Source organism: Trichoderma gamsii (assembly GCF_001481775.2).
Source record: "Trichoderma gamsii strain T6085 chromosome Unknown Scaffold_38.2, whole genome shotgun sequence".
Classification (NCBI taxonomy): domain Eukaryota; kingdom Fungi; phylum Ascomycota; class Sordariomycetes; order Hypocreales; family Hypocreaceae; genus Trichoderma; species Trichoderma gamsii.
In genome coordinates this window covers 265,460-283,141 of record NW_020171375.1, presented here as the reverse complement: position 1 = coordinate 283,141, position 17,682 = coordinate 265,460, and the positions used below count along the sequence as shown (strand labels likewise).

Here is a 17,682-nt window from a genome sequence, read left to right as displayed (position 1 = left end):
TCACCGACTCTTTGGAACCATTCGCTCAAATATCGAATCACGCAAGTCGGGCGCTCCCATGGGCCAAGTGCATGCAGATTTGAATGAATACTATGCTTTATCGGCTCGATCACCATTGCGAATTAAAAAGCCAACGTTATCAGCGGGCGCATAAGGGTTGGAAATCTCCAGCCGCCCATTGGAGGCCGCTGTCAAGGGATGCCAATTTGATATATATTGCCGGGCACACGGTATGACTAACACGATGGGACTTTTGATCTTTCGCTTAGCCGCGTCCGCTGGCCAGATTTCCGGGTGACACTGCATATGCTATTGGCGGTTACCAACTGCAACTTATTAGCACTGCGACGTAGCACTGAATTGGCGTCGAATGAAAGGACAAAACGAAGAAACAGGGACGGGAGAGGCACCAGGCAACAACACCAGCGCCTCGCAGGATCAATCCATCAATGTCTCAGCATCGTCACCCGACCAGATCTCGCAGCGCGCTATACTCTCCAGCTACAGCACTCACCTGCAGCTACAGCGGGCTCTAGCGCACCATCACCCCACTGAGGTCATAATTTTTCGGCCCCCTCTCCCGGCGCAAAAAAAAAATCTCCATCCCACAATCGCCAGTTTCACTACTAGATCCTCTCTACTCTGTACCCACATGCGCTATCACAGCTTTCGCTTCCTCGCCATCGCCCCGCCATGGGCCGCCGAGCCAGCGAATCCAGCGACTTGACGACATCGAATGCGAGCGACTCTTTTACACACCAACATGGAGTTGCGCTGCAGACCCTGGCTCCAGCAGCAATAGCAGCACCAGCTTCGGCTTCAGCCTCGGCACCACCATCAGACGCCGTCTCTGCCTCTGTCTCAGTCCCAGACTCAGACTCAGGCGCGGTTCCAGGGATCCCCGTCCGATCCCGCCCCCATTCCCGATCTCCTCCTCGTGCCAGAACTGCTTCTTATTCCTCAGTCTCTTCCGCTTCCTCTTCCTCCTCCTCCATTATCCAGAATGATAGCTGGCCCTTCAATCTTGGGCTTGACGAGGCTGTAGCCGAGCCCGCTGCTGCTTCTGCTGCCATGGCTTCCTCCAGCAAAGCCTCCAACAAGGCCCTCAGCAAGGCAAAGAGCGCAACCGCCACGCCGCCGCTGCTGCCGCACGATGGCCGCCGGTCCGAGTCCTCTCCCTACGGCTCCGTCGACTTGACGCCGAACCGCAGCCAGTCGCCCTCCGGATCCGATTCCGCCAGTGACCGCCAGCGCCGGCTCCGTCAAACCCGCTCGACCAGCCGGAGCGGCCTTTCCAAGCGATCCTTGGCTTCACGGCGGTCGTCGCGCAGGTCAGAGGACTTTGATGGCGCGGCGCTCGTCTCGGGCCTCGAGGGCCGCTTTGGCATGCCCGAGGCTCTTCTGTCGAGCGTTGTGCTCGACGACGGAGACTTGACCGAGGAGGACGGGCCATTGCTGGGCGATGCCTCTTCAGCTTCGTCCTCGACCGAGATACCGGACCGAGAGGCCGACGAAAACTCTCCCAACGAGGTCGTTCGAGCTTCCGTGTCGCCAATTGACGATACCACGCTTTCAATAAACACCCCGCGCATGTGGTGCCTGTCCATCCTCTTCTCCATCCTCGGCTCCTCCACCAATCTGTTCTTTTCTTTGAGATACCCCAGCGTTGCCATCACTCCAGTTATTGCCTTGTTACTCGTCCACCCTCTGGGCCACTTGTGGGATTACTTGTTAAAGCGGTCGTACGACCCCGAGGAGGAATTCACCGACGGCGTGCGAACGGCCGTATCGTCCCATAGCCACGATGGCCACCGCCAAAAGAAGTTTCTCACGTCGTTGCGCTTATGGCTCGCCCAGGGGAGATGGAACGAAAAGGAACATACCTGCGTCTACGTGAGCAGCAATGTGGCTTTTGGATTCGCCTTTGCCACAGATGTCATTGTCGAGCAGACGCAATTTTACAACCAAGAGGCGCCCATCGTCTACCAACTGCTCCTGACCATATCCACGCAGATTCTCGGCTACGGCTTCGCAGGCATGGCCCGTCGATTCCTGGTCCGTCCCAGCGGCATGATATGGCCTGGAACCCTCATGTCCGCCGCAATGTTTTCCACTCTCCACAAGCAGGAGAACAAGCCCGCCAACGGCTGGACCATAAGCCGCTGGAAGTTCTTCTACATCGTCTGGACCTGCGCCTCGCTCTTTTACTTCCTGCCGGGCCTCCTGATGCCGGCTCTCAGCTACTTCAACGTCATTACATGGTTTGCGCCAAAGAGCGTCGTCCTCGCAAACCTGTTTGGAGTCTCCTCTGGTCTTGGTCTCTTCCCAATGACCTTTGACTGGGCTCAAATCACCTACGTCGGCTCGCCTCTCCTGGTGCCCTTTTGGGCTGCCATGAACGTAATCGGCGGTCTCGCCATCGTCATGTGGATCATAGCTCCTCTATTCTACTACAGCAACGTCCTCTACGCCTCTTACATGCCCATCCTTTCAGCCGCGGTTTTCGACAACACGGGCAAAGTCTACGATGTCAGCAAGATTCTGACGTCTAGCTTCCTCTTTGACAGAGAGGCCTACTCCAACTACAGCCGGGTTTTCCTTCCCGTCACTTATATGCTCAGTTACGGCGTGCAATTCGCCGGCCTCGCTGCCCTCCTAACACACACCCTCTGCTGGCATGGCCAAGACATCTGGCGCACATGGAAAAAATCCCTAGTCGAGGCGCGGGAGCAAGGAAAAGAAGGGTATCGGCATGTATCAAACTCTGCCGACCACCTTCCAGCAGGCGTCACGCAGCCTCAGGGCACTCCTCGAGTATCCTCATCAGGGTCCTTCCCAGGCTCATCCCACATAGAAGGCCTCATGAGCCACGAAGACATCCACAGCCGTCTTATGAAGCGGTATAAAGACGCTCCCATCAGCTGGTACTTCCTCACTTTTATCTCCATGGCCGCCATTGGCATCTTTGTCGTCGAATAGTAAGCCCACCAACCTCCTTTTTTTCCATCCCCCCTCAAATCACTCAACTAACCCACCCTCTCAGCTATCCCGTCCACCTCCCCTGGTACGGCCTCCTCCTCGCCCTCGCCATCGGCGCCATCTTCTTCATCCCCAACGGCATCATCATGGCCATCACCAACCAGCACAGCAGCATCTACCTCATCTGCCAGCTCATCTGCGGCGTTGCCTTCCCCGGCCGCCCCATCGCCAACATGGTCTTCGTAACCTACGGCTACATCTCCTCCGCCCAGGGCATCAAATTCGCCTCCGACCTCAAGCTCGGCCACTACATGAAGATCCCGCCGCGCATCATGTTCCTTGTCCAGATCGTCGCCACCCTCGTCTCCTCCGTCACCCAGATCGGCGTCCTCAACTGGATGTTTGCAAACGTCCACGGCATCTGCACCCCCGAGGCCGTCAACGGCTTCACCTGCCCCATTGCCCGCGTGCACTTCAACGGCTCCATCCTCTGGGGCGTCGTCGGCCCCGGCGAGTTCTTCGGCTCCTCCGCCATCTACCGCTATCTCGTCTGGTGCTTCCCCCTCGGCGCCTTCTTGCCCATCCCGCTGTGGCTCTACAGCCGCCACAAGAAGCACAGCCTCCTCCGCAAGGTCAACCTGCCCGTCATCTTCGGCGCCATGGGCTGGATCCCCCCCGCCACGGGGCTCAACTTCTCCGTCTGGGCCCTCGTCTGCTTCCTCTTCAACTACCTCATCAAGCGTCGCGCAAACGCCTGGTGGGGCAAGTACACCATGACCCTCAGCGCCGCGCTCGACTCGGGCCTGGCCTTTGGCATCGTCATTGTCTTCTTTGTCTTTATATACCCCGGGTGGATGAAGGACTTTAGCTGGTGGGGCACTGAAATTTACAAGCAAGGGTGCGACTGGCAGGCTTGCTCGTATAGAACGGTCAAGGAGGGCGAGCGTTTTGGGCCTGAAACGTGGTGAAAAGAAAAGAGAGGGGATGAAAAGGAGTGGTACATAATTAATGACTTGTATAAATATGGCCATTTTTCAGGATTATAGATTTTATGTCGAGGAGTTTTGGATATATTATGTATTACAAGCTACCATTACAACAAATATATTACGATGTTTACGAAATAACAAATAAACTCACAAAACATTCATTCGTAAAACTTCATCTCCTAGCAACAGTACCTTCAATCAAGACCACAGAAGTCCAGAAGAAAGGAGCAAAGTGGAAAGCAAAAGTGTGTCACGAGAACTTCTACCAGTGTATAGTCATCTGTTTTTGTGATTTATATTATTTCTCTCGGCCTACAAGGAAATTACTATGCAGCCCTCCCTTCGATTCATTTCAATCCTCGTCCAATCCAGAGAACCTTCTATACTATGTTACCTCTCCAGCCTCATTTGATGCTCTTTATTTTGTTTACTGCTCTGCCTGCCATTCGGGATTCTGTAAAAATGCATTAGTCAATATGCTGCACTAACATGTCGAATAAAGAAAGGGGATGAAACACTAACCTTTCGCAGAATCACCAGGCCCTCCAAAGTATTGGTAAGGCTAATGTACTCCTCGTCTTCCAACTCTGCTCGGTCACCATAACTCAGCAGCACGGGTGTGCTCTGTGTCTGCCATCCCGTAATCGTCTTCGGTCGACCAGCCTGGCCAACAACATCTACTGCCTGACCAACCCGGACATTGACCTTCAGGGGGTTCAATTTCTCATCGACAGTGACAAGGAATCTAGGATGCATGGCAGGCACAAGGAAGTAGAGAAGATAGTGCGAGTTTGAGGTGATGAAGTCTTTGGGGTCAAGCATAGCCACCATTGTAGCCAGGAGACCAGCCGTCGAGACAGGGGAGAGCACCTGTCTGTCAGAGTGGAAGGGGTTCAGGGAGAGTGTTCCCTTGCCCAGGTGCAGGAGACCCTGTGCGATGCGCACCATGAATAGCGCATCCTGATCTCTGTGGTAGTAGCTTGCGAGCTGTCGAAGCAGCTGGGCCAATCGAGCGTTGTTAGTGCCAGCGCCCAGCAGACCCATGGCGAAGATGGCGTTGATGGCGACTTCAGGATCGTTATCGTGACTATACCTTGAAAGCGTATCGTAAACCTTCATCTGTGGGTTGCTTGGGCTGATCAGGCCCATTGCCAGGGGAACAGCCTTCCGAATGTTGGGTTCACCATAGTGCATAAGGTGGCCGAATTGTCTGAGAACCATCTCCTGTCCAACTTCCTCGCCCATAGCCACAAGCGCAATACCCAAAACAGCATATGCTTGCAACAGTTCATCGCCCTTCTTATCTTCCGATTCTTCCTGGTGCTCATTGCAGATGTGCAGCAGCTCCTGGATCTTCAGAACGGCACCAGTACCAGCCCAAGCACAAATCTCAGCCAAGACCGCGGTCGGCTTGGCCATGGGGTGGTCCACGGCTTTGAGTGTCTCCAGGATAACATCCACCTCTTCTTGTCGGCCAAAGAAAAGCAGGCCCAGGCCCAGACCCAAGAATCTTGTCCATTTGTCAGTCAACTGGCTCTTTCGCTCGTCATCCATCAAAGTCGTTATAATAGCTTCGCTGACTTCGGGGTGAGATGTGCCAATGGCAATAAGACCACATGCCAATGCAGCCATGGCAGAGATTTGCATATCCTGGGTAGAATCTGCAATCATGGGCATGAGCAGCTCAATAACCTCGTCCTTACTAGAGCCGGCATAAGCCAATCCAAGACCCATCAAACAGGCAGTTCGAATCAGAGGATTATCGTTGTGGAGCTTGTCGGCATCGCCCAGGAGCGCGATAGTAGGCTCGGATTCTATCCGAACACCAGAGTTCATGATACCAATGGCAAGCATGGCTCCAGCGGTAATCTCTGGCTCCGAAGCGTATGTGTACCGATCAATGCTGTCCAGACCATTCTCAATATCCCACATCAACAAAGTGCCAAGAGAGGCAACAGTTGACATCATACCCTCTCCCTTGGTCTTCCACACCCAAGCCTCCTTCTGGCTCTCGACAAGCATCATCTTGTCGTTTCCGAATCCAGCGTTGACAAAAGCGTTGACAAAGGCAGCAGCAAGATTGTGTCTAGCAGAGTCCAGGTTGGTCATACCGGCTACGCGGCTGCTCTCCAAGTGGCTCTTGTAGATATCTTCGGTAGTCTTGGGGTCGAGGATGTTCAGCTCCTTACCCAGAGCTTTGAAGTGATCAGACAACTTAATGTTATGAAGACATTCAAACAGCTCCGGGTCGTCGCCCTCGCCTTCGTTAATCATTGGCAAGATGATCCTCTGGCGTGAAATCAGAAACGCCAGCTGTTTCTTCAATACGGGATCCTCTGCCTTGTCGAAATCTTCCTGCACCAAGTCGATATCATGTAATCGAATGGCAAGAATAACTGCCTGAGCGAATTGCTTATGGTTGATGTAGATATCGTGGGCGACACGGAGGAAAGTCTCGTTGTCGGGATAAGTCAACAGGTTCACCATGGTGACCATGTACAAGCACACTCTGGGGTAGGTGTTCTCATCAACGAACTCGTTCATCTTCTCGATGATTTCCAGCTCGCTCATCAGGTCCACTGCGTCAGCTTCCTGGTTGCTCTTGATGAAGAGAGGTACCAAGACCAACGCCAGGTCGATAAGATCCGCTGTGGGCTCGTCAGCCGTGATGCGTTTGCTGTACACCTCTCCGATTTCGAGGGCCAAGTGCCGGACATATTCGTGACCCCATGAACCAATGTCAGTTGTGGGAGCCAAAAGTCGGTACTTGAGTGTGTCTTGTCTATCCTCATCGGAGAAGGTCATGCCAATAACGGACAGGACGTCCGCCAGTGAGACCTTGTTCTCGTCGTTGGGCCACTCCTCGTAGAGCTTGGTTAGGGTCTCGTAGTGCGGTCGTAGAAACTTCAGCGGCTTCGGTACTGCTGTCATTGACGATGTGGAAGTCTTGATGGCGCTCTTCATCATCTCAAGGGCGGATTTGTAAAGGTTGCTGTCGGATTCCTAAGTCAAGCAATGAGAAAAATCGTCAGCAACTACTCCTCGTCCAACAGCACAACAGTCGCCCCTCTTTGGTCCTTTCCTCATCTCCCTCCTCTCTTCTGTTTGGGTATCTGAATTACTCACTGTTAAACGCTCTACCATCATGTCCAGCTCGCTCTTGAGCTGCTGGTCCTCTTCACTGAGCTCCTCTTCGGTCGCTAGAACCCCTCAAGTCAGCCATCGAAACACTTGCGATTCCGAAGAGCGGGGGAGCGCTTGGATCCAAAGAATTACCATCTTTCTTATCATCTTCCTTCTTGCCGTCGGCAGCAGTCTTCTCGGCCTTGGGATCATCTACGGCCTTGCCCTTGCCCTTGTCCGCGGCCGCCGCCGGCTTTGGCAAATCGCTGTCCTGGGCCATGGTGACGTAGAGAGAGGATTAGGCGTCGTTGGTGAATGAACCCCCCCAAGCAGAATATCGGGGGCGAAGTCGAGTTTATGGTAATAAAACTGCAGAATGAAGCTGGTTATCTGTAATTGTGCAGTATCGGAGCTCCGGGGAGGCTGGCGGTCTTTGTTGTGAGCGGAATCGGGTGGAAGCTGTGAAGGAGGCTGCTTGGTAAAGCTCTGGCTGGGCTGAGGCGCTACTCTACTCACAGCTGCCATGGGCTATTACGCGAGGCGCTGCCGCCTACAGGACGAGCTACGTATCTGAACCCCAGCCTTATGATCACGTGCCGTGGCCGCAAGAGCAAAGCCCGCTAGTATAAACTAGGGCTAGCGACACTACCCTGGTTCAATCGTTATCGATAAGATCTTGGCCAAATTCTTTGCTTGGGAAGACCCCACCAACTTTTTCAAAGGACCCCTCTACTGTGATGAAATAGACCAAAGATACCCGCATACGAAGAGTTTCAAAGTCCAAAGACTGTCAATTTGAAAATCAAATCCAGAGTACTTCACTATCTTCAATCCATATAGCCGGCCATGAAGTTGGACACCAGAGCAATGCGCCATCTGGCGTCCGAGGACTGGAAAGTTCTCACAGGTGTACGTTCAACATCCTCCACATGCAAAATATCAATACACACACACATATATATATATATGTATATGTATGCATGTATAATTGGAACACTTTTAATTGATACCCTCTGTCCCCATGATAGGTCGAAGCAGGCAGCAGAAACCACGAAATCGTGCCCACCCCCCTAATAGAAAAACTATCCCGCCTCCGAGGCGGCGCAAGCGGCGTCCACAGGAGCATCTCTACCCTCGCCAAAGTCGGCCTCATCGCTCGCGTCAAAGAGGCCAAATACGACGGCTACCGCCTAACATACGGAGGCCTCGACTACCTAGCACTACACACCCATGCCAGCCGCAAAGACGTCTACAGCGTCGGTAACCGAATCGGTGTCGGAAAGGAAAGCGACATCATGGTTGTCGCAGATCACTCCGGCAAGCAGTGCGTGTTGAAGATCCATCGCCTGGGACGAATTTCTTTCCGAACGGTCAAATCCAACCGAGACTACCTGAAAAACAAGAACGCCCAATCATGGATGTATCTCTCAAGGCTCGCCGCCATGAAAGAGTATGCCTTTATGAACGCACTTCACGAGGAAGGCTTCCCGGTGCCGTTACCCATCGCACAATCCAGACATACCATAGTCATGTCCCTGATAGACGCATTCCCTCTCCGACAAATAAGCGAAGTGCCCGACCCAGCCTCTCTCTACGCAGAACTCATCTCACTCATCCTCCGTCTGGCGAGCCACGGCCTAATCCACGGCGATTACAACGAATTCAACATCTTGATCAAGGAGATCAAATCGGCAGCTGAGGATGGCACAGAATCTATCAAGCTGGAACCAGTCATCATCGACTTTCCACAGATGGTGTCTATGGAGCATGTGAATGCTGAAATGTACTTTGACCGAGATGTCAACTGTATCAAGCGCTTCTTTTTACGTCGATTCCACTTCACTCCTACGCAGCCCGGGCCTTTCTTCAAAGACGCAAAGAAGACTGTCGGTAAGAATGGACTCACGCGGCTAGACGCCACAGTAGAGGCATCGGGGTTCACCAAGAAGATGCTAAAGGATCTCGAGGCTGCCATGAAAAAGAAAGAGGCAGACCAAGAAAGGGAAGAGGGAGCAGAAGACGAAGAGGACGAGGACGACGATGAAGACAGTGAAGAGGAGGAAGAGGACTCGGAAGTAGATGAAGATGAAGGAGAGGGGAGTGGCAGTGGACAGCAGGGCTTGCTAAGCGATGGTCTGTCCAAGGGACTGTTGCAAGAGGAGCCATCTATAAGCAAAGTCAACAAGGAGATGGCGGAGTTGGCAGTATAATCTTCGTCTTATTCAAAGTCTACTAAATGAATGAAACTGGCAAGCGAACAATGGAAAACATAATGTCTTAGGCACAGTGAAATAGAAGATGCAAGCAATAGAGTGATGGTATAATACAGTCTCATCATTGTGTGCGTCAAAAACGATACTAACGCCGCCAAACTTTTACCACAGCTGCCATTACCTAGACGTTAAAGTACACAAGGCACATAAAATGATCCCTCCACACAATTTGTTCCCACGTATCAGCTATCCTCCGGTCCTAGAACAATGTTTTCCGCCATGGCATAAAACTGCTTTGACTGTTGGGGTAAGTGGTCCCAAAAAAGTCCAAAACAAGTAGTAGTAGAGATGTTAAAGCAGCCGGCATCATATTATGGCACAAAAGTGCTGACAAAAGGACAAAAAAGGAAACGAATGAAGGTGAAATGGCATATCTACTGGGCCTCCTTCTTCGGGGCCTCCTTCTTGGCAGATGGAGACGGCTGGATGTTCTCTTTGCCGGTGGCGACGACAGTAGCTGGTTCCGCTCGAATCGTAACACTCTCATCGCACTCAGACGTGGTGGGAGTCGAAACCGTAGCGTCCGCGCTCGTAGTCGCCCTAGCGAAAGAGTCAGAATTTAGCAAAAGAGCTTCGTTCATAGGCGTACCCAGATTGTCCACGAGGGATCACTGAGCTTCGCGTCACACTGTCTTCGAGCGACGAGGACGATAGGCCGCTGCGAGGGTTAGCAGACGCACATGGAACTAGGCGATAGAAGCAAACCTTCGAGACTGGGGCAGATTGCGTCGCCATTGAGACTGCTGGTTGTACAAGGCAGGGTTCAAGCCAACAAGAGGAGTACCGTAGGCGCCAATATTGTACTCATTGGTGCGGAACTGGCGACGCTCGGCGGTGACTCTCTTGAGCTCTTTCTGAGCTGGAGTATCGGCATAACGAATGTTCATTGGAAGACCTTCCTCGCCGATGCCAATGCCGTTGAACTTTCGAACGATCTCGTCGCAAATGTCTCGAGAATCAAAGCTAGGCGGCGTCAGAGTGAGAGAATTTAAAAAGGTGAAGTCTAGGAATCTTACCGAGCAAAACCAACGCCACGACTGTTTCCCATGCTATCACGAAGGATCTTGCTGGATTGGATGTGGTATCCAAGGAAGATAGTTGCAAGTTCCTACACAAGTATCAGCAGCAGCTATGCAAAATGATTGCGCCCAGTTACTGGCTCACCATTTCATTCAAGCTCTTGGGCAGATTGGAGATGTAGAGATTAGTAGAGCCATCATCTCCCTCCGCCTTGAGTCGAGAGTTGAAAGATTCCTACAGAGAATTAGCTAAAGGCCCCACAGAGAGCAGTCGCAGAACGAGAAAGTGCATGATTGAATCTTACCCGGGCAAAGCCAATCTCGTAACCAAGGCGGTGGAAAGCTCGAATGCACAGTTCAGAGTCGCGAACGTCATAGAATTTGGCAAACCCAAACCTACATCATGTCAGTATCAGAGGAACGGAGGAGAGAGATCGCTGTAGTGAGTAAAACCTACCCCTTACAAGCTCCAGTGTTAGTGTCGATGATGGCTTTGGACGTCTCAACAGCGCCAAAGCGAGTAGTAAAGTGATACAGAAGCTCATCGTCGGTGGTGGGATGAAGACCACGAATGTACACATTGCGATTGCCTGGTATGCGATTCTCCAGACTCTGCTCAAGAGTCTTCATCTGGCCGGGGGGAGTGAAGACAGCTGGAACAGCTTTGGGAATAGCCGGCTCCTTCTTGAGAAGGTCATCAATGGTGCGGTCCGAGATGACAATAGGCACGGGTTTGCCAGTCTCAATGGGAGCAAGGCTGGTAGCATTGGGAGACGGAGTCGTATAGGAAGACCGATCGAGACTAGCCACACGAGGAGGGTAGTCGCGAACAATGGAAAAGGCACCGCCGTAGTACGGGGTGGCAGGGGCAGACTCTGTAGTAGAGTATGAACCACGACGATTCTCAAGGCCTGGAACATCAGAGTGGCCACGATCCACACGAGGCTGAGCAGTACCAGGGCGGCCAGGGGTAAAGGGCAGCAAAGGCGCAGAAAGGCCGACATAGGAAGTACCATAGCCGCCTGGAGCAACTGAGAAATTCAGATATGGATTCTCGTTGGAATGGCCAAGGCCCATTGGCTGAGCAGCCGGAACGGGAGTGAGGACAAATTGGCTATCCGAGTTGACCATGAATGCATGGCCTGGTCCCATGGGGATGGGAGCCCCATTGCTGGGCATACCCATGCCGCCGAGCGTCATTCCATTGAAGTGATTAAGAATTGTGCCAGGATCCGCAGCTCCGTGAGCGGCTCGGCCGGTGTAGTAAGGATTAGCAACGCCGCTGTTGGCTTCCATTTTGGATTCGGCAACAGTGTGGAGATGGTAAGACATGTGATTGCCTGTTGAAGACGAGGTTAGTGATGTGTTGCAACGTATAATGTGTATAATGCCAAAGATTGATGCTTTCCGTTGAGTAGAGATGGACAAAACCATGAGATGGTTGTAGACATCCGCAGCATGGATCGCTCAATTGTCAAAGGGCTAAATGATGCGAGCTGTCTGGGCCAGAGAAAAGCAAGAGACACACTGGTGTTCTGGCCAGGGGATTGTATGGAACAAACAATTGCAATCGGAGATGCCTTACCCAAAGAACAACAGATCTGCCACAGTAGTGGTCGAAAGAAAATGGAGAAATGATTCGACTGTACGACGAAAATCTTGAACCAATCAAAGAGTTAGCATCGAAGATGAACGTGGCCAGGGTAGAGCACGGCAATGCAAAAGGGCTACCATGTGTCGAATAGGCCAGAGGATTACAAGCGAGAGCTGAGGATGTGTTAGGGAGCAAGGAGAGAGGATGAAAGAAGGATCAAAGATGGTGCGAGGAGGAGTAACAAAAAGCAGGGCAGTGTGGATGGTCCATCTGCCAGTTGGCAGATGCCGGGAATTGATGGCAAAGGATGCTATGTCAGGGCCAAGGAAGAGAGAGACTGAGGGAAGCAGAAGACTGGGAGCAGGGACGAGTCATTCGAAGATGTGCTCACCCTACCCAGACTTTGGGTTTACGTGGTGTTGCAGACAATGAAGCTCGAGAGCCAACGAAGGCAAATGGTGCTACCAAGACAATTGAGATGAAGCGAGAGTAATTAAGATAGAACAAGCTATCAAGCAAGATGAAGGAGATGAAGAGATCCGGCCGCAGCAGAAAGCTGAAAGTGAGTGACGAGGAATGTGGTGATGTGATGCTGTGAGGAGAAGAAAAAGGAAGAAGAGAAGAGAGAGAGGCAGAAGAGAAGACGTAGAGGCAGAAGAAGCGTAGCCGAGAACGGCAGAATCGACCTACCTAAGCTGGATGTAGCAATGCGGTGGCCTCGCAGAAACGGAAGCCGCAAAATATTAAGTCCAAGAAAAAGGAAGGAGTCGTCACGATAAGCTATGCCAAAGAATAGGAGCCGATGTTGGTGCAGGCGTGATGGCTGCGAGTTTCGAGGCCGGAATTACCACCAAGCAAAAAAAGAACGAGGGTGAGGGAGGAAGAAATGGCGAGAGCGAAAACAAGCGAGAGATGACGAAATACTCAGGCTGAAGTAGAGCTGTGTTGGCAGGCTGGTGCTTAACAACTGCCAGCTGCTTGTCGGTCCGGGCCTTTTGCCAGTTTGTTGATGCCAGGTGCCTGCCGACGATGTGTTGTTTCTAGGGGCAACAGACGCCTCGACTCGGGAATATTGACACTATGGGAAGTTTCTGGGTACCTCGAGGCGAAAGTTGAAACTCTGTCACTTTGGCTTTGGCCCAGAAGAGTACTGACAGCAAGGTCTCTCCTTTTCGCCGGGTCTGCAAGGATGAAGGACGATACTTGGACGTCGTGGAAGCTTGCTGCTTCAAAGAGTAAGTACCATGCGGATGGATTAGCGTTTGCCTTCTGTGACCCTAGCACTGATATCTCTGGATAGCTGTCACGCAATTTTCGAACAACGACTACCGATACTGCTCCGAAGTCGATTCCAACACACGATTTCCTCGTTTCAGCGATTGCCGAGTCTTCCTCGCAATCGTTCCTTCGCCTTGGGACCAATACAATATCCCTGAAAAGCAATATTGACAAACGGGAATCCTTTATGTCGTTATATGCAAAACGAGAATGCAGTGCTGCTACTTCAGACGAATATTCACAATATGCAACACAGTGGCCATGGAGGTTCAAAAGTATAAAAGAGCGATATAGGCCAGGCAGACTAATTCAGATAAAGATGCAGTCGAGTCAAAAGAGGGCACTTCGTATTAGAAAGGAAAAAACAACGAGGGATAATAGACATATTCTTTGAAAAGCCTTTCACTTTGGCATCTTGCGCAGGGATCCTGTCTTATAAGGACCACATGAGGGTGGAATATAGGTAGATCTGGCCTTGAATAATCACGGGCTTTGTCAAAATATCTAGCAAGGTAAGTGCATGCATTGATGCTACCGGCCAGAATTTTGCTTTTTCCTCTTTATCAGACATTCATAGCCGTGGTTCACCATTGGAGGCAAGGTATATTGGCCAACCGGATTGCTGGACTTTGCTGAGACAAAATCCATCTTGACCGGAAGACTTCCCCATACTGCATACGAATGCTGGTTAAAGGGTCTTTTATCCACTTGACAGCCCCGGCATAAATGCACGGGGTAGACGGCAAGCCGTTCAAATGAGTCAACCTGCAAGCCATTGGTACGCTCGGTTTTATAGGCCCATTTTACTAAGACATATTGTTGCTTTGTCCAACGGTCGATCCAGTGCTTTGGGGGAAGTGTTACTTTTTATGGTATAGTACTTGGGCAAGACTTTTCGGGCTATTGTTTCTCGCAGTCACCATAACATAATCTAGGCTTTAGTTTGTTTTTATCTATAGTCAGCCCACCACGAAAATCAGAAGCCGGTATATGTGTTGCTCCAAGTACAGCATCACAGAGGCCATCAAGACTAGCGGTCCATCTCCTCACGATAGGAGATTCCTTTCTGCAATACCCAATAGTGCTCCCATTTTCACGTCGCCTATTCATTTAATCCTAACATTGAACTCTCGCATCAAATGCCGATTCTCCTTGGGACGTGGCAAGGGAAATCTAAGCAAGGAGAGCAGCGCAATCCCGCTTATCTCCCTGGCCAACAAATGGCCAATCCAAAGTCACTACCCTAGGCAAAGCGCCAACTACAGCGGCCGTTCAACTTTGCCACCTACATACTTGGCTGTTTTATAGAAAAAAGGAAAGAGAAAAAGGCAAATTGGCTTTCAGGGGTCAAAAGCGCCACAAACATACTACTGCCTAGTTTTGATAACAGCTCGTATATAGGTAGATTTCAGTGGTTGTGGATATGAAACCTTGCACTATGCCTTTGTCTTATATCTCCCGTCTCGGTGTATCTAACTTAACCGATCGGCAGGGTTCTAGATTCTAGCAGATAGACTCCTAGCAACGGCGAATGTGGCGATGGATGGTGCCGTCCATCATAGATTGAGCATAATATATAGATTAAATCTGTAGATACAGTATTTTCATAACCATCCTAACCTGCACATTCGCTGTTTTTGTTTCTTTTTTCCCCCACCCGTTCATATCCAAGCCCATCTCATATCCTTATAATACTACTCCGTATCTATTCATCCTACCATCCCACGCAGTATGAATAATGACATCGAAAACAAAAATCCCCATGCAAGTGCGCTATTCAGGCAATTCCTGCTATGTAACCTCTAGATCCGAAGCCCAGATAACACGGGTCTGTTCTAATAACGATAATGATTAAAAAAACAAAAAGGACAATTTCCAGATGTTTGTGCATGGCTTTCATAAACAAACGCCCGCCAATGTGATCGCAATCGAAAATGCCACACCCTCTCCCTTCTTGGCATGAAATTTTATGTAATTTGCCTCTTTTTGAAGGGGGGGTTAAGCTTGCGTTGATCAACTCGTGCTAAATGCACTTATTTCTTTATGACCAGACATCCTCCTATTAAAGAATAGCGAATTAGCCTGCCGTTTGTTTCACGGTAGGGTGGGAGGGGGGTTCAGAAGAGGGGGAAATAGGGGATGAGACATACCTGGTACTGGTTTGCTGCTCTCATGTTCTTGACAATCTCCTCTGCCTTGGCCTCGGACACACCACGGCCCTCGGCAATGATTTGCGCAAGGACAGTGTTGACCTCGCGAGCCATGTTGGCGGCATCACCGCAGACGTAGAAGAAAGCCTTTTGGGAGAGGAGCTCGTTGACTTCGGCAGCTCGCTCCTTGAGACGGTGCTGGACGTAAACCTTTTTGGAAGTCTCTCGAGAGAAGGCAGTAACCAATTCAAATTTGTCGCCAAGGGCTTTCTTGTATTCCTGCAGGTAGTAAAAGAGACATAGATTAGTCAACACGAATCAGACAAAACTTAAGGGAAAATTCGAAATACATACCGCGAACTCGTCCTCGTACATGAAATCCTCTGTGCTCTTACGGCAGCCGAAAAACAGCAGCGTGCGTCCAACATTTGCGCCTTCGCGGGCCTGCTGAGCTCTCTCTTGGACAAAGCCTCTGAAGGGAGCAACACCAGTACCGGGACCAATCATGATGATGGGCTTGGCAGGGTCGGAGGGCAGCTTGAAGTTGGAGTGACGGACATGAACAGGGACGTGAATGCCATCGTACCGGTTGCGGGGGCCATGGAGCTCGTAGGTCATACCAAAAGGTGATGGGTTAGCGTCTCCGTTTTGTTTTTGCTTCAAGGCCAGCAGGTAGTTGGTAGCGACTCCACGGAAAGGATCCTTTCGTCCCATTACTACGGAGGACTCTACAACAGCAGTAACGGAAATCTTCTTGGGCTGAACGTGGGAGGAAGACGAGATGGAGTAGTAACGGGGCTGCAGCTTGTTCAGGCCTTCGATGAAAGCAGAAAAGGGAATCTTATTCCAGGTCTCTCCGTTGCCGACATGTTCCAAGAGGCGAGCGATGTTGAAGAGCTGAGAGCCGGTCTTTTCGTGGAAGTAGTCTTTGTCATTACCCAGTCTGTTCATCTCGGCCTGGATGGCCTCGTTGGGGGCGAAAGCAGCAAGAGTGGAGACAAATTGACGAGAGACGGGAGCACAGATTTCCAGGTGATAGCGGACGATGGCGTCGAAAGTGGTCGGAGTAGGGAAGGGGACCTTGGCAGTGGGCTCGAGAGCCTTGACAGAGATGACTTGACCACGCTTGTCGGCGAGACCAGTAACGCGCAGGAATCGATCGACCTCCTCGCCAGCATTGGTAGGCCAGATGGCAATGTGGTCGCCGGTAGTGTACGAAAGAGTCGAGCCGCTGATATCGAATTCCAAGTGGATGCAGTTCCTGTCCTTGACCTTGAACAGCTCGTAGGATTCGGCAATGGGGGCAATATACGGGTTGTGGGCGTTGAAGGGACCCTTGGCGGTGTTCTGAAGGTGCATCTTGTTAGGCTCGCCGACGTACACCTCAGGAGACTCGGCAGTCAGGCCTTCACGGTCGGAAATGGCAAATATTGGTTCGTAGACGGCCTCGCGCTCTTCCAGGCCCATGTGCGCAGCCAGAGCAGTCCACATGGGATCCTTCCAAGCCAGAAAGTCTTCTTCCATTGTACCAGCGCCGTCGTCACCTTCGCCAGCGGCGCCAATACGATGGGCGCCCAGCTTGGTCAAGAGCCTGTCGACCTCTCTGACCATGGTGTTGTAGTGTTCGTAGGTGTTGTTGCCGAGACCGAAAGCGACGTAGTTGAGGTTGTCCAGCGGGGCGTCTTCGTTGCCCTGCGAAAAGCTGACGCCGTCTTCCTTGATGTACTCGAAGAATTCAACCGCATTGTCAGTCGGCTCGCCCTCGCCATAGGTGGCCAGAACGAAGATGGCAACTTTGTCGGAGGGCAGTGTATCCATAGCGTCGAAATCGTATTCTTCCAGGTCGGCGATCATGGTCTCAAGACCGAAGCGGCTCTTGCCCTCCTTTGCGAGACGAGAGGCATAGTCCTCAGCGGTACCGGTCTGCGAGCCAAAGAAGATGATGCAGTTCTTGCCAGACTCATCCATCTTCTCGACGAAGTTTCGGGTCCGGGCAGGCCTGGCGGCCATGCCATTGGCGTTGTTTGCGGCGGCATAGGGGTCCTTCTGCTTGCCCCAGAGCGAGCCCTTTGTGAAGTAGGCGATGCTTCCCAAGAGGATGACTCCGAGGACGACAATGTCCAACGTGTCCAGTTCCGCCATGGCGGCAGCGGGGTTGCACCAGCAACAGACGACGACTCGGTTCTCGTTAAACCTCAAACCTCAGGCGGTATTCAGCAGAAACCAAAGTAGAGAAGCAAGATGCTCGAAGGAGTGTCTCGCTACAAATTCCCCTTG

General features: G+C 51.5%; 5 protein-coding genes across 5 annotated transcripts; 2 read left to right on the top strand and 3 right to left on the bottom strand.

The window, feature by feature from the left end:
* Window positions 1-693: 693 nt before the first annotated feature.
* On the top strand, window positions 694-3,947 carry TGAM01_v208740 (hypothetical protein; the record flags this gene model as incomplete). The annotated part of the gene is made up of 2 exons (XM_018806449.1): window positions 694-2,978; window positions 3,044-3,947. 2 exons carry the CDS (start codon window positions 694-696, stop codon window positions 3,945-3,947), a joined length of 3,189 nt encoding a protein of 1,062 aa, XP_018660276.1.
* Window positions 3,948-4,395: 448 nt separating this feature from the next.
* TGAM01_v208739 (26S proteasome regulatory subunit rpn-1) lies at window positions 4,396-7,371 on the bottom strand (the record flags this gene model as incomplete). Its single annotated transcript, XM_024550396.1, has 4 exons — window positions 4,396-4,422; window positions 4,491-6,971; window positions 7,095-7,168; window positions 7,245-7,371. The coding sequence occupies 4 exons, from the start codon at window positions 7,369-7,371 to the stop codon at window positions 4,396-4,398; spliced, it is 2,709 nt and encodes a 902-aa protein (XP_024404867.1).
* A 566-nt stretch (window positions 7,372-7,937) lies between these two features.
* TGAM01_v208738 (atypical/RIO/RIO2 protein kinase) lies at window positions 7,938-9,301 on the top strand (the record flags this gene model as incomplete). Its single annotated transcript, XM_018806451.2, has 2 exons — window positions 7,938-8,000; window positions 8,120-9,301. The coding sequence occupies 2 exons, from the start codon at window positions 7,938-7,940 to the stop codon at window positions 9,299-9,301; spliced, it is 1,245 nt and encodes a 414-aa protein (XP_018660278.2).
* Window positions 9,302-9,738: 437 nt separating this feature from the next.
* On the bottom strand, window positions 9,739-11,679 carry TGAM01_v208737 (hypothetical protein; the record flags this gene model as incomplete). Its single annotated transcript, XM_018806452.1, has 7 exons — window positions 9,739-9,904; window positions 9,954-10,022; window positions 10,070-10,327; window positions 10,381-10,472; window positions 10,529-10,618; window positions 10,689-10,779; window positions 10,841-11,679. The coding sequence occupies 7 exons, from the start codon at window positions 11,677-11,679 to the stop codon at window positions 9,739-9,741; spliced, it is 1,605 nt and encodes a 534-aa protein (XP_018660279.1).
* A 3,617-nt stretch (window positions 11,680-15,296) lies between these two features.
* Window positions 15,297-17,547, bottom strand: TGAM01_v208736 (NADPH-cytochrome P450 reductase; the record flags this gene model as incomplete). The annotated part of the gene is made up of 3 exons (XM_018806453.1): window positions 15,297-15,314; window positions 15,406-15,684; window positions 15,760-17,547. 3 exons carry the CDS (start codon window positions 17,545-17,547, stop codon window positions 15,297-15,299), a joined length of 2,085 nt encoding a protein of 694 aa, XP_018660280.1.
* Window positions 17,548-17,682: the final 135 nt, after the last annotated feature.